The sequence below is a fragment of the Nipponia nippon genome, unplaced genomic scaffold (assembly GCF_047370975.1).
Source record: "Nipponia nippon isolate SJK-2023a ecotype South Korea unplaced genomic scaffold, ASM4737097v1 scaffold_5, whole genome shotgun sequence".
Taxonomy (NCBI): Eukaryota; Metazoa; Chordata; class Aves; order Pelecaniformes; family Threskiornithidae; genus Nipponia; species Nipponia nippon.
In genome coordinates this window covers 37,104,885-37,126,374 of record NW_028262369.1, presented here as the reverse complement: position 1 = coordinate 37,126,374, position 21,490 = coordinate 37,104,885, and the positions used below count along the sequence as shown (strand labels likewise).

The 21,490-nt window shown below is 38.5% G+C and overlaps 1 protein-coding gene across 3 annotated transcripts in view; it reads left to right on the top strand.

The window, feature by feature from the left end:
- COL24A1 (collagen type XXIV alpha 1 chain) overlaps positions 1–21,490 on the top strand; it is a 153,298-nt gene that overhangs the window by 92,982 nt on the left and 38,826 nt on the right. For all 3 annotated transcript variants that reach the window (XM_087733198.1, XM_087733199.1, XM_087733197.1), the window contains 9 exons: positions 4,422–4,475; positions 6,372–6,425; positions 7,454–7,507; positions 8,252–8,305; positions 15,950–16,003; positions 16,300–16,344; positions 16,461–16,505; positions 17,797–17,850; positions 20,504–20,557. In XM_087733198.1, the coding sequence (XP_087589324.1) occupies positions 4,422–4,475; positions 6,372–6,425; positions 7,454–7,507; positions 8,252–8,305; positions 15,950–16,003; positions 16,300–16,344; positions 16,461–16,505; positions 17,797–17,850; positions 20,504–20,557 (468 nt within the window). The remainder of the gene's footprint in view (positions 1–4,421; positions 4,476–6,371; positions 6,426–7,453; positions 7,508–8,251; positions 8,306–15,949; positions 16,004–16,299; positions 16,345–16,460; positions 16,506–17,796; positions 17,851–20,503; positions 20,558–21,490) is intronic.

Here is a 21,490-nt window from a genome sequence, read left to right as displayed (position 1 = left end):
AAAGTAACTAATTCAGTAATTGAAATGGCAGTAAACTGTAAGTAAACAGGCATCAGTTTGCTTTATATTCTTTATTTAGCTTTTCAAATAACCCAAATTACTAGAGCTTCTCCTTTTTCTGAGAAAATACATCCTCCAAAATTGATCCTGTTTCCCAGTGGTCTAGAGACAGGGCTTTCTTTAAAACTTTGCATTACTCTTACCTCTGAGTGTGGGATACTGATGGCTGCTCTGTTCAGTTCATACCCGATACCGGTACCATAGTAAGCAAATGTTCTACACAAAGGCTCTGTTGAAAGTCTTTCGTTTCAAAAGCCTGTGTGTGGTTCAGCAATACACTGTTTTTGGTGAGATCAAAAATAGAGTCACACAGAAGCACTGATCTGATACAAATGCACCCAGAAATCTATGAATAGCAGGTTTTTTTATTCCAGAGCAGGTATCAACCATCCATGACACCTCCTTTCTCACAGATCAGCTACCTTTTGTTCTACTGCAGATAATATGAAGCCCAAGTAGCAGCCAGTGCAAACCCTGCATCATGCTTTCTTCCTATTTTTTGGTCAGACCTAATCTAGGTCACATCTGTTAGAAGCATGCATGCACAGATCCAGTATTAGTGCCTATGATACCAAGGTCCAGATGGATTGGTTTAAAAAATATTTGTAAGTACCATTATGTCTGGCTAGCAAAACTGAGCTTAGATTAATATTTATTTCTTAGAACTTCATTTTTATAATATTATGAGGTGTAGAGGTATTTTTTCTATCTATCAGCTGGGTATGAAATAGTAGAAGCTGACAGAGTATCCACTTTTCTTCCTCCTCCTGTCCCTCACCCTTGGTTGTCTTTTTAACATAGGTAGTTGGCTTGAATCTTCAAGGATCCTCAAGTAAATTTTGATCTGTTAAAATCAAACCTAAATGTTAGCTCATTTTGCTTTTTTTGAGTACTGTGCCAAAATGTATAAAGTCCTTCATGAACTATGACGCTGATGGGGTCTTAAAGAAATGTTTAAGTGGGAATCTTAATGAGCAGGCAGAGATTATATTGCTGAATGCTGGATCTGGAGTGAAGTGATTCAGCACAAATTCAGGAAAATTTTGATGAAAATTAATTGGAAATACCAGAAAAGTTCATAGAAAAATGTTAATGTGGCAAGATAATATTTTAAAATCACTTGTGTCATCTCATTAAATGATATTGAGTAAAAATGTTTGAAAATGATGGATCCTAAATAATATTGGATTGGAAAATTTTCACTTAACACAGAAGAACGTGTTAGCGTACACCCTGACAGGTAACAGCTTCCACAGGAATGTTTGGAACCAGCTGAATATTCATTTCTCACTACCAAGCTTTTCAATGGATTACTCCACACTTGGGTTTGTATTAAGTATACAATGTGTTTTCAATTATTCAACTACAGTCCAGTTTCTAACACAGAGCATATGCCCTGGCAAGATGTTTTTGTCTTTCTCAGGCATATGTTAGTTGTGAGATCTGGTCTCCGATTAATTTTCCACAAAAATGCTCCTGTCAAGAAGGTTTCTCAAATGCTGTTATTGTCACTGGAGAGTTTTACACAAATCCTTGTAAATGAAAGTTCATGACTATTTTTTTAATAAGGTTTAAAACCATGGTGATTTTTTTTTAAAACATTTCAGGGTTTTTTGCTTTACTTTTCTCTTGCCTAATACATTTAGTTTGATTTTTGGAATCCACCACTGCTCCCCAAAGGATTGAAGGGATGCTGGAAGACACTGACTCAACAAACCTGCTTTGGACTGTATTCATCCTCTTACGTAAGAAGCAGGGAGAGTTGAAACCTCAATCCAGTCCTGGTGGCTGGTGTTGATAATAAACCAATCCAAATCGGGGATTTAAGGAGCCATGAGATCTTTAAGAAAGTTCCTTGGGAGAACAGCGCTTTATGACTAACGTATTGATGGAACAAGGTGTTTTGCTCTCTGATTGCACTTTCTCTTCACGGTATGCTACTAATTGTTTTAAGGACCAAAATTATATTCTTAAGTAAGCTTTTTTTTTTTCCTCTCTTGCCTCTGCACGTACCTGCCCTAGCTTTATCTCAGTCTCAGACACTTGCCCTCTGTTTTGGGTGGAGGAGTGGAAGAGTATTTAGGTAACCTGTCATGAGCTTCTTTCCCCTTCATTCCTCTTGAAGTCCCTATTGCCTTTACCATTTTGCTGGCTTCAGTTCTTGTCATCTTGACTATAGTTTTGCTTCCCATACATATCTACTTCCACTCATGCAGAGGTTTTTTTCCATCTTTTATATCAAAAAAAGTCCACTTTCTTCTTTTAGCATTTTTACTGTAAATTTTTGTTACTTAACTACTTTCTTCTGAGGAGCAGCCAGTGTCTAGGAAACTTGCTACTTAATAGCCAACTTTTGTTCTCGCTTTGGAAGGTGTTGTAGGCTACATCTAATGTGCTGGGTAATACAACAGCACATTCACAATCACTGCTTCCTGGTCATTCCTTCTCTTTCAGACCAGAGCAGCTTAGTCAGAAAGACAATACTTTTGAATTAAAAAGGGGACTTGATCAGGGGCTGTATAGTAAATGCTTCACTGTTGGTGCAAGGTACTGCTACCCATCTTTCTAATCAGTGTCTTCAGTCCTGTAAACAGTGTGGCATTGGCTGGGAGATCAGGAGTGTCTCTGTGGAAGGAGAATAGATCTGAGGTACATCTTGGCTCTGATTACGTCTTCTGTCCTTTCTGGAATAAGAAAATCAAAGTGATTAGCCTTTTGAAACCGTACCTCCACACCCCTTATCTTGATGAGCAAGAGTACAGGGTAATTCTTTGTCTCACAGATTTCTGCCTGGTGCTGAGGCCCACTGTTGGCGATGACTGGTAGCAGTGGTGTAGTTCACGTTCTCAGAGTTTGTCACGAGAAAGTCCCTCATTCCTGCCAGTGACGTCTGGGCATTGCCTTAGTGCCAGTATCACTGGGACAAATCTTTGGCTGCTGCCAAGAGACATCTCAGTTCTGACATACAATACACAAGTTCTCACACATAATACATCAGTCCAGCAGCCATAGAGATGCCTGTTTATCTCTTTAGCCCCTTCCAGAAAGTAGTTTGTGCCAGTATTGTCAGCCTCAATGAAAGCTGTATCAATGGCTTATTGCAATATATTTAAGCTATGAGATTTCTAGAGGAGCTAGCAGTCCAAGAAAATAAGAAGCCATCATAAAGCCTTAGTTACTTTGCATCTGTTATGTTAAAGTACTTGAGGCTGAACTTTATTGAAATTATACAGGTAAAAGCTAAAAAAATTGTGGTTTTTTTTTTCCAACAGCAGAGATCTCAGACCAGAATGTTGTCTTTCTGCTATGACATTATGGAATAAACCACTACTAGGCTCTTGAAAGGAATATGAGCTGTCTAGTGAGCTCAGAAGGAACGCTTTTAAAAAAAAAATCTCACTTAAGTGCCAGTGTAGTCCTACTTAAGCTAGTACATTCCTACACATGTAGAGATAGTAATGCCAATGTGTGAACTGACATTTTATTTGCACTTTTTAAAGTGCAAATAATTTTTGTTTTTTAAAGTGTTACAGACGTGGTACAGTTGTGTATTATGTTACTAGAAGCTTCCACATTTCTGCCATCTTTCATGAGCAGTCATGCGATGTACTCTGAGCACCTATTGCTTTTTCTTCAAGCTCACTGTTTTATACTTTTCTCAACTGGGGCCTTGCTCTAGAATTGTTTTTATTCTTTTCGTTTGATAATAAAGGGGGTATTGCAAGCACTTGGGAATAAGCTTTTTAAAGGTACTTCCTCTCATGTTTCCTATTCCATATGATTGTACTTGATCTATCCAGTGGAAATTTGTGGGAGAGCCTCAGGAGAGAGTTATTTCATTTTTAAAAAGACTGAAAAGCTCTGATCCCCTGACTTCAAAGGCATTTGGGGCTACAACACTTAAAGGGAAAATTCCGACAACACCTGATACAATATCATTTTTGTTTTGACTGGCTTTTACTTTGTTCCACTGAATTTATTCCCCTTGAAATTTGTGGTCAGACTGAAGCACTAGCAGAGCAATTATCACCTTTAATTTTGTGTTTGTAAAGCTTCTAGCACTGCAAGACTGAGCTCAGTGGCAGACCTTAGGTGGTAGCACAGTACGATGATAAAATTAATGTAATTTCTTTTCGAGCATACTGTTGGTGTGTCTAGATGCAGTGATCCTCCTGCATGGATTGTAAGCCAGGTTAGCTTGTGCAGTCGTCACTTCCCTGCAGGAGCACTTACACAAATAGACCAGTGGTTCTCCCAGATGAAGAAATGTGCCGTGCTCTGCTGCCAGGTTGCTGGGGAGCTGCCAACCATGAACTACTACGGACATTGTACTAATAAAAGTCTGTTTACTTTTTGTACAGGGATCAGCTGGCTTACCTGGAGAAACTGGGCCATCTGGAAGCCTTGGTGAAAAGGTATAATAATGTATATGCCTACTGAGCAGCAAAAATCAGCTTTGGAAACCATTAGGGTGATAAAATATTGGTGAGAGATTGTTTACTGACTACTGATAAAGCTAATATTTGTGTAGCTATTTCAGAGCACGGGGATGTAATAAATGGTAACGCAAATGCTGTTATTTGAGGCAGCATCTGGTATCCTTGATTTTAATTAGCAATGAATTTAGAGCTGATAGATTTGATATCTTGTTCATATTATGGCACTTACTTTACTATCCACTACTACTGCTTCACAGAAACTGGCATAAATTACACTTGTTTTATACAGTAGTCACTGGGTTTGCACTGCTACATAATGAAGACGAGTAGAAAGGTAAAATTTGGCTGTATGCATTAACTGAGAAAAGAAAACACTGTTAGTTTTGTCTGCTGTGCAGTAACAGTTGCGTTTCTGAAAGCAAAGTTTGGCAGACTTAATGTGACTAGAACAGTATAAATAGCTTAAGCATATTTGACATGGTTTTATTTAGGTGAAGTATTTTAAAACTGAAAAACAGGAAGCTATTACTGGACTGCATGTCTGCTTCAGTTATAATAAAAACATAATTGTCAGAATGATCCAGCACCATTTATATTTTGTCCCTGCAGGGCTGAATTATTTCACCTAGACTTGTGGCTGCTATTTAGATATTTTATTGAGAAAGTGTTAATAATGTATTAGAACTTCCATGAAAATCTGATTATAATTTATATAATCTATGAAAGGAAATACATCAGTGGAAAGCACTGCTTGTTAAAACTAAAATTTAGACGTCTCATATGGTTTTAATCATAATATCATCTTAGAACTCAGTGTCAAAGGATTCTTGTTCTTTATAATTACACTTGGCCCAACAAAGATTACCTTGGGATATTGCTGCTAGTTTAGCAAGGAGGGAAGAGGCAGTAAAAGGCTAATTAATCTATCAGCAAGTAGAAGCAAGCTTCTTCATCGTGCAATAATTGTTGTCATTGCTTTGCTGTTTCTGTAGAATTTATCATCTTCCTTTTTTTATGGATTAAACAGTAAAATGTAAGCATGTGATGTGAATTAAAATGATAAACATACTTTTAGCATAATTATTTTAAAGAAAAGTGCCTTTAACAGTATGCAACATAAAATATAGCATTAGCACTATGTCACAGGTACTATCTGCAATAAAAGTGTAATATTTGTATGGGGATAATCTACTGGCAATCCTGATGTTTGAGCTGGGTGTTATACAAATAAAAGGTGAGAAAGTATGTAAGACAAGAAAGAGACCCTTCCTGCTTCCCCCTACTCCAATTGCTTCTGCAGCTGCTGAAGGGCTGGTTCTTGCCTTTAGATCTGTGCTTGCCTTACACATTCTGAAGAAATGAGGGAGAGGGGAACAACATTTTCTTTTTTGCTTGTTTGTTGTGGTGAATTTTATGGATTAAAGAAGAACGTAACTACAGATGTGATGCACCCAACAGAGAGAGAAGGGATCTGCTAGCTGCAGTTCGCAAAGACTGATGTAGTGAATCTCTTCTTCAGTCTTCTAGGAAACGGGAAGACAGAGAAATTCAGATTTATCATCTTTTCAAAATATGAGTGGGCTTGTAGGAAGAAGGAGTGCAGAAATTCAACAGAAGTAAAAAAGGCCCCTGCACTGTTTCTGAAGGACAGTCCCTGAACCAATGGTGTTATGCACTGCAAAAAGTTGTTCCCTTTAGCAACCAAGTCTCTTGTAGACTGTGGGCTACAACCCTCATGAAAGACCTCTTGGATTGCTCTGATATTGTTATTGCAGGTTAGCCTCATTTGCCAGATATGCCTGGCTCAATGGGCATGGAATAAGTCAGGGAAAGAGTGCTCACTGTTATTTTCTCTTTAATTTTTTCCTTAAGGGAGAGCGAGGCAGTCCAGGACCAGTAGGTCCTCCTGGAGAGAAAGGTGCCATGGTAAGTCACAAATAACGTAGAATCCATAATTATGTTATTTACAAAGGTACTTTACCTTCCAAAACAGTAATAAATTCTCACTCTTCTGATTATGCAAGGTTTATGGAAAAGAGTAGTGTTTATGATGCATTGTTCCTGGGAAGTTTCATTTAGCAGCTTTATCCCCTCTGTGGAAGTGACATTGCAAAGTGATACGCTGAATGAAGCAGCAGAGCAGCTGCATTTTTGAAAAATGGCTCTAAGCAGACTTACATAAAAAATTAAACACAATGAACTGAAAGGAGAGCTAAATAAAGCAGGGAAAGTAAATGAACTATCTCCTGTGTTGACTGACTTAACACAGGTTATTCTAATAGACAGACTGGTAACCACCATCACCTCTAATTCTACTGCACGGCAGTACCCAGACTGCCTCTGGGTGCCACTCTGGTGGGAGGACTGGCTTCCTGACAACACCACTTGTCCTAAATCAGGATGCAATGTTTCATGCAGCATTTGACAGTCTAGAGGTCACTGTCATGTTAAGTAGGTTGTTGGGGCACTTAAGTAAAAAGCTATACACATGTGCCCGTTGTCACATCCATGTTGAAGTTCTTGAGGAGAAGTGGTTAGGGTTTGGCTGTGTGTTTGCTAACGAGCACTGTAATGGCTCCAGAATGTATAGAGAATGCATTTTGTCTTGGCCAGTCCTGTCCACACCAGGATGTGTCCGCTTTCTGTTCCCACTGTCACAGCCTTGACGTGAGGATTTTGAAATTCAGTTAGAACTCAGCAGCTTTTGCTTCAGTAAATCCCTGTCAGCTAGTGCCTGTGTGTGCGAAAACTTCTTAGGTTGCTTTAAGATTATTGTGATATATCCAAACAAATATCTGTTTTCTAAACAAAATTTTGGGAATAAATTTTGCAAGAATAAACATTTTATTAACTTCCCTCCAATTTTTCAGGTAAGTGACCGGATTTATTATTGTTGTTAAAATAAGAATTTTGATAAAACTGTTCTGTCTTTTCTATATTTATTTAAATTCTAGGGCTACCCAGGACCTCCAGGAGGCCCTGGACCTGTGGGGCCAGAAGGATTACCTGTAGGTATAGAGTGGTGCTTTGGTTTGACATAAAATGTACCATTTTCAAATTGTCTTTTTGCTCTGCTGAAGCTAAGAATGGTTTCTAATTTGTACTGCAGTCTATAAAACTGTCATGAAAATTTACCCATCCGGACACAAAGTCTGTTCACCTGCTCTTTACCAGGATGATCTAATTTATATCATTTACTCATCCATTTAAAAATCACTCTATTGAGAGAAGTAGGGGAATAGAATTTTTTAAGGATAGTTTATAATTGCACAACAATTTTATTTTTAATTCATTGATGCCTAATGTAATTTAAATATATTCATTATGTGTTCAGTTTCATTGTTAATCAAAAATAAATTGTATTCTAATTTGCTGTGTATAATTGTGTTATAATTTGGCTACTGTAGGTCTTCAGTACAGACAAAACCTGAATCTTTTATCACAAATTATTAGGCTTTTTAAGATAATGCTGCTGAAATACAGGTATCCTTTAGCAATTTTAGGATGTTGGACAGAAGTAATTTATTGAACAGCCACGTCATGATTTCTTATTCAGAATAAAGTTACATAGAGTCTCTTAGTTAGATTTTTCTAGATAAATTGTACTAACACAATTAATTGAATGTGAACCATGAGTGAAAGTGATTGATTTGTATTGGTTACATTGACTATTGCTCAATGTGCATGAGCCTTGTAATTTTCAGAAATCTGTGTACAGAAGACAATGAATAATAAGTTTATTTGACATGTAGGGACCTTCAGGGACAAGAGGACCACCAGGGCCACAGGGACCTAAGGGAAGAAGAGTAAGTAATATTGCTGTTCCATGTTACTTAGAGCAGAGTAGTGTGTTGCCGATATGAATCTGACGCGTAACCCATGTGCAGTTGCTTCCTTTGAACTCTGTCCTCTGGACTCAACCCATTTGTACTGAAATCAGACAGATGATACTTGTATTTTCATGTAGGAATCAACATGAATCTTCATTTCTCCTCACATTACAGTTAAATGGGGTTTTGCCATTGATTTCAGCTGAGAGCAGGACCGGAACCAAAAGGACCGCTGGCCTTATTTTCTGTATACATAAATATGCAAATGTTGGCATTTATAACTACCGTTGGACTCTTTCAATGTTTTAAGGACTATTTTCTTTATCTGCATCTCATTTATGTCTTTGGAAAGACAATCAAGATCACCTAAATGTAGTTCTGAGAGAGGAAGAAGCGAAGTCAGAAGATAGTGTATGCTAGAATCTCAAACCTCTGATTAGATTGCCATTTCCATTTCATGCATTTTTATCAGGGAAATGGGAACCGTTTTCTCACTATATACAAAACACTAATCCAAAGCCTACATAAGCGAAGAGGGAGTCTGTCCACATCAATTCACATGAGCATTTGATCACAATGCATAAATCAGTATCAGTGAAAGTGTTGCAGTTTGTTACCTGGGGATGGTTGGCTACATGGTTTTCATAAACGCTTTTCTTCATAAACCCCACCAGTGACTTGCATTTCCTGTCTGGAGGTTTCTTTTTGGTTATGTTTTTGCAGTCTGAGCTGAGGCTGCCTGCAGGAAGCGCTCCCAGTTCATAGTATAGATGAGTTTGCTCGCAGCATGAGCAAGTGTATTCTCACTGGATTTATGGACCTTGTTGAGATTAGCCGTGAAGATGCACCCTTCTAATATGAGCCTCACCCAGCAGTTTGACAGCATATCCAGGCTTCCTGTGAGACTTGTACAACTCGTACCAGTGGCTGGACCAGTGTGTCTTCACAGGTGGTGTTAGTGTTGGGCAGTCCTTACCACTCGTTCCTGATAAAGTCCCTAAATCCTTGTCAGTGAGATAATTTTGTTAAAAGTCTGCAATAGTGGTTCTGGGTCACCCTGTATTAGAGAGGTTCCCAGCTGGCAGTGCCCAGTGGGTTGGTGTTTTTTGGGGTTTTTTGTTTTGTTTTGTTTAGTTTCAGACATAGAGTATAATTTATCCTAGACTTCAGTTTCCTTAAATGGGTGAAGCAGATATGAGCATATATCTACATACACTTAGAACTTCTTGTGCTTGTCTGAAGTACCTATCAGTACGAGATTTTTTTGAGTCTGGGTTTCAGCATTAATGAAGTTATCTCAGCAGCTTATGGAAAAGGACATACCTACCAACATCAGAGAGAATCTGTATGGTCTCCTGAAAATAGTCTTCATTTTTCCCTTACAATAGATGTGTTTTTTAAAAGCCTATTTAAAAGAATGTATTAGTAAAAATTTCTTTCTGGGGAATGAATTTGCTAATTTAATAATAGACATTTGAATTTATTAATGAATTATCTGTTAAAAAAAAAAACAAACACAAAATCATGTACATTAAGAAATATTCAGTATTACTTTGATAATTTTACATGCAGAAATAGCAAATGCTTCCCACATCTCACAGGTCATCTGCTTATTTTCTGAACTGAATATGTCACACATACGTAATCTGTCAGTGCCTAGAAAAATGAGTTTATTGAGGCCTGTTTGTCAGGCAAAACTGAAATGCAGATATATTTGTGCAACATATCTAACAAAATTCAAAGAGAAACCTTAATTAGCTGCAGAGGACAAGAATCCACCCCCCACTGATAAGCACAGTGAACTACCAAGAATTGGTGTAAGTGGGAGTGTCCAACCCCAGGTATCAGCTAGCAGAGGAGTAGCTCCTGAAGTGTTCAAACGGTGTTTATACCAATATGTTCAGTGGAGAGGGGCTCTAGGGCCTCCTAGGAGCCCTACATTAATAACAAAGGCAGCCTTCTGACAGGAGCGTGAATCTCTGCTTTGATGTAGAGGAGCAGAGGGAAAAACAGCCTTTTTGGTTCACAGGCAGATTTGAAAATGTAAATCAAAACAGAAATGCAAAGCAATTGTGAGGCTGAAAAGAAGTAGCAGCTTGGCACCACTTTTTCTTCAGTGCTCTGATTCAATGAAACAACTGCGTGCCTTACCTCTCTGTGATTTCAGTAGGAGCATGTTTGATAGCGAAATACATGCTGAAGTGTTACGCTGAATTGGTACACACAAGCCAGTGGCATCAGATGAAGAGTACACATATGCACTCATTTTCACTGTAAAATGCTGATGTTTGAGCTTCATCTAAAAAGGAAAATCCCTTGGGCCCTATTGGTCCACCGGAGTTTCAGTTTGACTGTTGGCCTATAGGATGCAGTGAGTTAGAAGGCCAGCTCAAAAGTAATTTAGTGTAAATAGTCATCTCTGAGATTGGCACTGAACTGCTGCAGGTTGTACATTTTAATTCCTCTGGACATAGCATTCCTCTCTAAACTCCCTCCTGGCAAGTCCGTCTGCCGGCATCAACAGAGCTGGAATCAGTCAAGCTACTGATATGAACATGAGTCCTCCCCTGCAGGCTCTCCTCCCTCCCAGCAGCATCAGCTACCTGCTGATTGTTTTTATGGGGGAAAGACTTATTTTAATTTAGATTCTATTTTGAAGGTAGAATATAAATAGTTTTTATTTAAGGAGTGTCACATCTTCTGCCAACCGAGACAGGAATCTTTGAAGGAGTCTGTCTCTATGATTTTGGCAGCACATCATGGAGTACATTGCTTATAATTAAAGATCACTCAAAATAAATCCCAAACATCCCAAGCTCTGTGAAGTCCCAGTTTGGAGCTGTGGTTTATGCCTTTGCCTCCATCCAGCATGACTGGGAATGCTTCATGGAAGGGGGTCTCAGAGCAGACCCAGGTCTCCAGGCTCTGCGAACAAACTCCCACTGAAGCCCCTGAGAATTTTGTCTGTTCTCAAGATCAAAATATCAGACCCAAAATGGAATCTCTTTCCAATAAGGAAAATATCTGTGGGCCCCTGAAACCTGGGGTTTGTCATCACTGGATTCAGAAAGAGAAGTGTCAGAACCTCGAGCTCTGTGTGGCAGGCCTCGGAAAAATGCATACCACAGTCACATACAGAAATTAAATAGAAGCATATGGAAGTACCCCTTTGTTGTGTACTGAAACAAACGTATCCCGTCTTCACAGCTGGAATCTGCAGGAAGTCTTAGGAGCGCTGACCCTCTACTTCTGCACTGTCATAGAGTGGAATTCCTTCATCTCATAAATTCTGGACCTTTCAGCAACTGGTTTGCATCCAAGGTTACCCAGCAGCCTACTTCTGCCTGAGAGTATCCAGCTGCTGAGTCTCCAGTACACCCGGGAGTTCTGGCTAGCTGAAGGCAGGCTGTCTAGGAGTCTATGGAGTATCTCGCTGTGAGGGGATTTGGGGGGATATGCCACTGAGCATAGTGCTGCCACAGAGCTTCCTCAGCTCCTGCTCGAGACTTGATGCCCTTCAGCTGCAATCATGTGGAAGGCTGGGTACTTGTGAGACCCATGGTTTTTTTTAGTGTTAATCTCATGAAAACACGGAGGGAGAACACTGCTTTGTAGATACTTCAATGTCAGAATTACACTCTGGGAGTGGGAATATCTGTATCTAAGAGAAAGAATTTCTCTCCATGACCAGAAGGAAAAAATGCATTAGTGTGGAAGACATTCTTGTAGCAGTGCAGGCAGCCATGAAGCCACTGTTGCATGTTGTTTTTTTGTTCTTGTTTGCTAATGTTTGGAGAAGAAAACCGCAATGTCAGAGACCGGTGCTGCTTTTAGTTTGTACCGTAATGTCTGACTAATACAACTGTAGCTTTTAATTTGAGAGGAAGAGGCCCTGTATCATTAGATTCATTTCATGAGTGAGACCTAAGCAAAATTCTCAATAGCCGCTAAGACTCTTAGCAGTTAGTATTCTTCAGGCTGATGTTTGGTGTTTTAAAGCTTAAAAGCAATATTTTTTCTGTGCTTACTTTCCTGGACTGCAGCTCATGAAATTAAATTTTGAACACGCAGATAAATGACATAGTGAAGTGCCATAAATTTCTGGTCAGGCAACAGCAGCTTATGCTTGTGGCAGCAAGTAGGGTTATCTCTGCTTCAGTTGTATCTGTACTGGCATGAAGAACCTCAGTTACCTAAGGACATCAGCGCTCAGTTTTAGTCAGTAATATCATTCATACTCCTCACAGCAGGGAATATGGAACCTAGAAAAATGTGTGCGCTTCAGGGTTATGTGAAACAAGTGGCCAGTGTGCTTTGTGATACATCAGTAGCTGAGTGTGTTTATCTGTCTTAAATTGTTCAAAGGAAGTGAGACTAAAATTGATGTCGTTTTCTAATATTCTTGCATATGAACCACGAAAAGAGAGAAGTAGCTACATAGCGTGCTTATGTTATTTTCGCTTTTCTTATGTTTAGGAGGCAGGATGAGAAAGAACAATAAGAGTTAATTGGTGCTTCTTGTCGTCTTAGACGGACTTTTTCTCAGCTTATTATCCTAGAGTTTTCAATGTAATATGTTCCATTTTAGAAACAAAGCTGAACCCATGCCAAAGAAAAAAGTAGTAGCAATCGTTTGGCAGCCTTACTCCTCAGCTCTGTTGCAACCTAAATTAAATAACAGCAGGCAAATCATGTGTATCTCTCATTCTGTACTAACTATAGTAGGAAATGATACAGATCCAATTAATCTGTGCCAATAATGAGTCACCATACTATTTATAGGAATGTTATGGTGTGCTTTTGTTAAAATATTAAATTGCCTTTCCTTTGAATTCCTGCAGTCTGTTCTGTGGCTGGCTAAAGGTAGGCTAAAGGCAAGCACAGCCCAGAGCCGGAAGCTGAGCATCATGTTGGTTTCTGTTACTTTGTTTTCAATTCAAAATTACATAGTAGAAGGTTGGTGTTTTGAATGGTAGGCCTTTTCACTTGATTATTAGTGATCAAATCAGTTGTCATTCTTTTCCTAATGATTGGGCTGTCGATGCGAACTCCACTGAAGTGGAGATCTGTGTGACTAGCAGAAAGGTTTTGGTGTGTTATGCGCATAACACAGACTGAGAATCCTGTGCAGTTTTGTGACAGGACCATTTCTCAAACTATGGGCTATGACCCCCTTTATGATTAAAAGGAATTCATAAGTGTTCAAAGAATTTATCTGTTAATATTATTAATAATAGAAGATAAAACATAGAACGAAATTTCTGTATTACACAAATCTGTACAATCAAAATGTGTCCTTTTTTCTCCTTGAATATTTCATCTTGAGATTCTATCCCCTGATCAGCCCTGTGGAGGAGGATGCACAAAGACAAATGACAGGTCATGTATCTAAACAGTCTGAGAAACACTAAAACTATCCTCCAATTGCTTAGCTTAACACTCTCAATTTCCCTCTCCCTAGGGGATTCCTCTGCAGCTCTTCCATGAGCTTCTCTCCCCTTCTACCCCCCCTGCGAAATGACCTATCCTCACTCCATCTCCAGGTTTCCCCCTCTCCCTTCTCCTCCATTCTACAGGTCATTTCACCTGAAAGGAATATCAGATCATGGAACTCTAAACCTGCTTAGTCTGCCTTGAACTTTCATCATAACCCATTTTTTGTGCATTACAGGTGGCAGTAACAGAAAAAGTGCATAGCAGTAACCTGACATTTATTTTATCAAGATGTTTAGCTTTCTTTTAAATTATGCTATATAATAGTTCAATAATTGGGCTTACACAATTACACAATCTTAATGTGAGGCCCAGTCTTGTTGTTCTTATAAAAGCCTCCATCGCCCTTGAAAACACCATTAGTGTGTTGGTTCTGATCTCTGAGTGCATTGATGTCACCAGGAGTTTTTTCCACAGACTTCAGTAGCCTTTGGTTTGGGACCTTTCTCATTGAGAGTCATCCAGCAACCTGGAGTGTCTTCTTCTGTAGCCTCTTTTCTCCTCTAGCTTAAAAAAATGCCTGTAAATACTTGCTCCTGGCTTAGACCAAAACAAGAAAGGTGGCCAGGCTAACCCAAGGATTGCCTCCCAAAAGCTGTGTCCCAAACTACGGAGGTATCACAAGTATTCAGACAGCTTTCCCTGCCTGTTCCTTTTCCTTTTCCTATGGTTTCTGTGTGTTCCCTCATGCTGGCCAGAAGCAGCAGTGCTGAAATGCTGACAGATAAGCTTCCCGTGGGATATTTCTGGCTCTGCCAGGGGTTGTAATTATGTATCAGGTCACAGGAAAGGCCTTTTCTTGAGAGATTTCTGTTTCAGGAGGAAAGCCTTAAATGATTCTGGATACACACTGTTCCTGAATTACCAGTCAGACATTTCTTTCACTGTAGCTCCAGAGAGAAACAGGCTGGTGCTTACCATCTGTTCTGACAGAGGTTTTGATGTGCATCAGTAAATTCAAGTCAGGGAGAAGAGAATTCTGCTATGTTTTGTCTCAAAAAATTCAAGAGGGACATGGAAGTCAGACATTTTTGAGGGGAAAGTAATTAAATAAAATCAGATGTGCTTCCAACAAAGTCATTTTACAAGCCCCTATTATTACCTATTAGAACAGTATTACAACTATGTGGAAATCAGTCATGACTGCATGCCCCGTGCCCTGCACTATAAACTGTGACCCAAGATGTAAGGTTCTCTACAACTCAGAAATGCACTCTGAAAAGGCAGATCATTTTCCTCTAGGAAAGCTGTTGTGTCTTATCCTCCCACTGCATACTGCTGTAAAGAGCCTGGCTCTGTCTTGATACTTATCTAGTTCTTGCTTTAAAAGTGGTCATTGGTTTTAGGTTGCTATTAACTGGTTTTAATTTTATTTTCCATACCCAAATAGTCATGGTGTTTAGAATTACAGAAATAACTTCCTAAGTCACCACGGATAAAATATTCTTTTCCATTTTTGCTCATGATCTGTTTTAAGGATTTTTCATTTGTTTGTAAACTAATGGATTTAGATTTCTAACCTTAAATAATCATTTCTGAATGTTTTGGCAATAAATATTTGCTATATTGTAATACAATAATATAACAGGTTATCTTTGTTCATCTATTGGTTATAAAAAGTCAATTTGCAAGAGACATTTTAGTGTAACAATAGAGCAGTTCCCTATGCAAGATGATAAATTGCTTTTAATCTTGCCTGAAACTGGTTCACTAATGGAAGAACTTTATCTGCCTGTTTTAGAGTCTTACTAGCAAGCTGGATTTATGCATATACAACTTATGCTCAATAGCAAGCACTCCATATAACCAGTGCTCATCTAAATTCTAAATATGTACAAAGTGGATGGAAAAGAGAGCAGAAAACCAGCCTGCAAGCTGGCTCCAACAGCAACCTGAACATTTTCTTCACATATTTTCCAAAAAATCTTTCTTCTTAAATTCATATTTCAGCAAACCAGAAACTTATTTTATTCTTTGAAGCTTTATTTCACACTTAACATACAATGAAAAGTGTTTTTCGTGCTAACAAAACATGTTTCCCCTCTCCTAATGCTTATGTTGCATCTCCCTGATGATAACCAAAAATAATGCATAATTAATATTCCAAATCACTTCTTCAATATTCAGGGGCCAAGAGGTCTAGACGGTCCTCTAGGAGAACCAGGAACACAAGGCATTAAGGTGAGTGCTTGCATTGCTCAGTACTATACAAAACATTTAGATAGACCATAACAGATAAGAAAAGAAAACAAACAAAATAACAACCCAGCATGTCAGAAGCCATAAATTTCCTTTTTAATCAGGAGGAGATTTTCAAATTTCTGCCTTCTTCAGGTACTTCCTTATTATGGTATAAGCCCATCTAAGCCAGAATCTGCAGTTTCTGCAGAGTTACCCAGCATTTAAACTGACAGTGCCTGTATGCAGCTTATCTAGCAAATGCACATAGAATTTACACATTGTTGGTTATTTATCAGGGAGAAAGAGGAGATCCAGGAAAGAAAGGAGTTCCTGGGCTCATTGTAAGTATTGGAGCCAATCTTTCTAGTAAGCCTTAACATGGTTACTGCTAATTTCTGAGCTGTGTTTGGAAATTCTCTGAAGCCAGCATTGTCTTCCGATATTTCTCTTTGACCAGGGTAAAGCTGGAAATCCAGGAGAAAGAGGAGATCAGGGTGCACTTGTGAGTATGAAATTCTCTAGTACTTCTACCAAAAAAACCAACAAAATCTCATACTTTGTTTCACACTCTGATATGAAGGAATTTGTCTACTTTAGAGCAGCTGTAAAACTCTTGACAGTACGGTTTGCATTTATTCTTACAAAGAATCAGGGGCAGAAGTGAGAGTAAGTGTGAACATGGTCTAGTCTGCTACAAGACCAGTGTTTTCATGGATGATGGTCCACAGAATACAATATGATAGCAAATTGCAGCAGAAGAAATGGTGATTGTAGTTAGTAGGGAGGTCCTAGAAGTTGCTTTGATTTTTTTAGTTTCATTGTAGTTTTAAGGGAGAAAGTCATTGTGACATAGAAAAATAATTCTTTCATAGATTTTAAAGTAGATGCGTACTATCAATGTTGGGAATAAATGCAGAAAAATGTGTAAAATGTATATCGCATGTATAGGAGAAAATTCTTCCTTTTAGGGCTTCTTTTAATGGAAATCTAACATGTTCTGTTTGAGGCTTTCTTGTAAAAGAAGGTTACCAGTCAGTCCAAATTGTATTGGATTTTCAATAAGGAAGGAAGCAGAAAAGCAGAAACAAAGCAGTAATGGTGGTGATTTTGCACTGAAATTGAGACTCAAAATGTTGGTTGTCACTGTACTTCTCTTGCCTCTTCTGCTCATATTTAGGAGCTTATTGCCTCTCACCTTTGATACCATGGGTTTTCATTTCCTCTTCATTCGCTAGGACTTTTAGATTTATTTATATATACAGAAATGAATGACGCAAAACTTTATTGTGTTGAAATGATGGGACTTAGTACATTTATTGCAAAGTACAAGATACTGCTCTATTACTCCTACAGCTACAGTTTCTGGAAGAGAGTATGAGACACACATGCTATAAGCCAGGTTGACCAGAAAGAAAAGTGGGCTGTGAACCTTACTGATCATCTCAAATACAGTTTGTAGGGCAGGACACTCATAACATTGTGTTTAGGCCCAGTTTGCGCACACAAGCAGTACATGAGTCTAAGGAGAATGATGAGGAACTGGTAAATGGTGTGTCAGCTGAGATCCATCCCTATGTAAAAGAAACTGAGGAAGGATTTATTCAGGGCTCCCTCACCTGCCATGGGAGCTAGTGATGTGGCAGTGCACGTCAACCAGAAGAAAAGGCTGCACATATTTCTTGGGTATTTCTGAGCAAGTTATTGAGTGAGCAGAAATAAGAGAGGAAGTGGCTTTTCACAGAATATGAAACAGCTTGTTTCCAATGATTTTTTATTTTATTTTAATCTTCCAGGGTTTGCTTGGGCCTCCTGGAACCACAGGAGACAGGGGACCAATGGGAGAGCCAGTAAGTTGATCCTTATGCCTGCTTAAAATTTTTTCCACATATTATACTGAATTCCCTGGTAACTCAAGCTCCGTTTTACCAGGATTCAGTGTTGCCAGCTGGAATTGTGGGGTAATTGTTCCAAAACTGCAGGGCTAGAGTCTGCCTCTCTTGCTTAGCGTAACTTGTTCATAAGGAGACCTGTTAATCATGTTGGGAAGCACTGTAGTAAGGGGTGCACAACATAAGAGAGCATGACAGAATCTGAACCACAATATTATGTGGCTTTACACTGTCTTGAGGCAGACATCTAATCATGGATTATGTAAATGTATGTGCCAGTACAGATATTAGTGGTATTTTTTTCAGGCAAATTTTAGGATAGTTATTCAGGAACTCAGGGACCACATCTATTTGGCAGGTTAAATTTTCAACAAAAGAGAGGCTGTTATAATAAACCTCAGACATTCCTCTGCTGAATGGATTCTTGTTCTGATGGTTATTATTTCAAAGCCACACTCACTTTTATGTGGCTAATATTGTAACAGATCATGCAGGATCTGCAGCAAATATATGCAAAGTGCTACAAGGTGTAGCCATGACAGGGATACTATTGCATTGCGATCTCTGAGGATAAATCAGATTATCTAAATACAGTGAAAGAGTGTGTGCTGTCCTAGGGAGACTTGGGAGAAGGCTGTGATTTTATAGTGCAGAAATCTAACAGAGTTGTCAAAAATTGTGTGTTTTCATTGCTTCTGAAAAGTTATTTTGCACATCAGATGACATATAGTTTAAATCTTGAAAGTGAATGTTGATATAAATTACAGTTTCTACTAATTGTTATTATTTCTAATATTATTATTTCTACTAATCCATAGACTGACATGCTTACAGAAAGCCACTACACATTTTTTGGGGCTAGAAAAATACCAACAGCAGGTTTTATTTTTGGCAAATTTTCTTTTGGCTATACTTGCCTACTTAACTTCAGCTGCCAACTTGTAGGAGCAGCAAAATGTGTCAACAGAAAATGTATTTTCTAACGGTTATTATTGGATTCCTGTCACTTTGTCTCTTTCACTTATTTTATCTAATCTTCATGTTGTGACATCTGAGAGCATTACAATGCAAGGCTTATACATAAAATTCCTGCCATTTTCTGGCAGTCTGAATTTTCATATATATATACAGAATGACTATCAGGCTTATCTAATCTAAGTGGTCTACTCTTGAGCAACGTACATTTCTGTTCTGCTCATCAGCATAGAATCTACGCATGCAGCATCAGAAGTAAGAAAAGCTTATCCTGTGAACAGGGTACGTTTTCTTTCAAGCACTGAAAGAGTAAAATGTCTTCGGAAAATCGTCTGTGGAGCTAGAAAGAAGTGATGAAAATGACACAAGATGTTACGAAATGAAACGTGTGGCTCTTTTTTTAACTGCCCATCCAGGCAGCTTGATTTCATCTTCTGTCAGCTGGTCCCTACGTGGAAGCCAGCTAGTGAAACAGTTTCTCTGGCCCTGTCACTAGTTCTGCACAGAGCAGAAACCCCTTAATTATTGGTGGAGAAGCAGAGAAACATAAGCAATTAGAACTATTTGTAGTAACAGGCTTGATCTAAATTACACTCTAACTTTACCTACTTGTCAGGCATTTCAGTAAAATCCTTCTTTGCAAATCCTCTCAGTAATATACAGTTTACATTGTTGCTACAAGGGAAGAATATACTCACATTATCACTGCCAAGTCATCAGGAGGAGCAAAACCATATGCATAGTCTGTAAGAGGAAGTGAAACCAAAAAGAGTAAATATTTGCCTAAAAGGCTTCTATCATAAATATGGGTAGCAGCATCTTTCTTTAACATAAGAATAATAAATCAACAAAATGTTTTGAATTTAGAATGTACTTAAACACAGATGAGTCCCAAAGGGGTAAATGGATATGAACTTTCTGAAAGTTCAAAGACTGGATACATCCAGAGGGTTGATTTGTCTTGACATACATTCGTAGTGGCTATGGAATCAGCTGTAAGCTGTTAGAGGCAACCTCTACCCCCCAGCACACAACTCCCACTCTGTGAGCAGAGATGGACAATCTAACATGTGCAGAGAATCTGAGCATGCTGCTTTAGGAAATGATCCCTGCGTGTTACTGCAATAAATTTATTACTTACGGTAGGGCTTATAAGAAAATGCTCATAATATAATTACTAATATTACCAAAAAGGCTCCAGCCTTTAGTCTTTTACACCTCACTGATTGTTCTGTATAAACATTGCTAAATCCATAGTGAAGCACACAGTAGTTGTTTTCAGTTAATTCCATACCAGACTGTAGGCTTTTCGACAAAGCAAACCAGACAGCCTAAGAAACCTTAATTAAACAAAGTCTCAGTTAATCAAGAGGAGAGCTTAGTTTAGATAATAATTTACTTTTGGTCTAAAAGAAGAGACATCTGTGCTATTATTTGAACTCTGTTATTTCAGCGTGTCAAGATTGGCAATGAGGTCTTCAGTACTGTATGCCATCATGGTACTTGTACACACTGTTGGATTCAGGAGGAAAGACAATGAAATACACTTCTTTATGCTAGTTATGACAAAGTCAAGACTATACAATGTAATTTAATGTTAATTGAATGATGCATCCAAAATTTTGTTTAATACCAGGGTCCAAGAGGACAACCAGGGGATGCTGGCCCTATTGGAGAAATGGGGTTTGAGGTGAGCTTTTAATCATTTATATGGTAATTACAAACACTCAAGCAACTGAATAAGCCTGGACAATGTGTTTAGAAACTAGTTTTTTATTACCTGCAGCTGACTTAAATACCATGAGCTGCTGATAGATTCTTACTTAAAGCTGTTACCTGTTGGTTGGGTTTTTTTGTTTGGTTTTGTTTTTTTGAGGGTTTTTTTGGTTTTTTTTCTGGAAGCACCATTCTCCTTGCAGTTAGACAGTGGAACAGCATTAATCATATGTCCTTGCAAATGGTAGATGAAGAAAAGCAGCTGCAGGCAGTCTTCTTGCTAACTTTTGCTTCTATTTTTTGCTTTGCTTTTAGTATCTCTTTGAAAGAAATATGACAGAATATATTAGCCACATTTGCAATGAAGTAGCTGAGGGACGAACTCACTTAGAACAGAAAGGATTTGGCTTATTCAAAGAAATGCGCTTCCCCAGTCACCCAAAATCCAGTCTTCTGACTGACTATTAAAAAAAGGTTTAAATGTAAACTTTACAAGAAGCAATCTGATACCATTAACTCTTTAAGGGCTGAAGACTCCAAAAAGGGCTTTGTTCTCCAAAGGCTGTATCTGCTTGGCTCCAAGCCTAAACAGTGATGAAGTTGTCAGTCAGATTTACAAAAGATAGATGATTGCTTAGCCTGCTAGTAATTTATGATGAAGGGTACAGGCTTAATGGTACTGCTGAGTATTCAGTACATTCCTGATCCACAGTGCAGTTCATGAAGTTCTCCTATACCCTCCTTTCTTTTCTTCCATTGGGCTCTAGTAAGAACAAAGAACTGTGTTGTCTTAATTTGATTTTTCAGACATGCATCTTTCCCAGTGTCTCATGTCATTTTTCTGCTTCAATTTTGGCTGTATTATTTGGTGGTTGCAAAATCATTATTGGTGACCATGTGTTAAGAG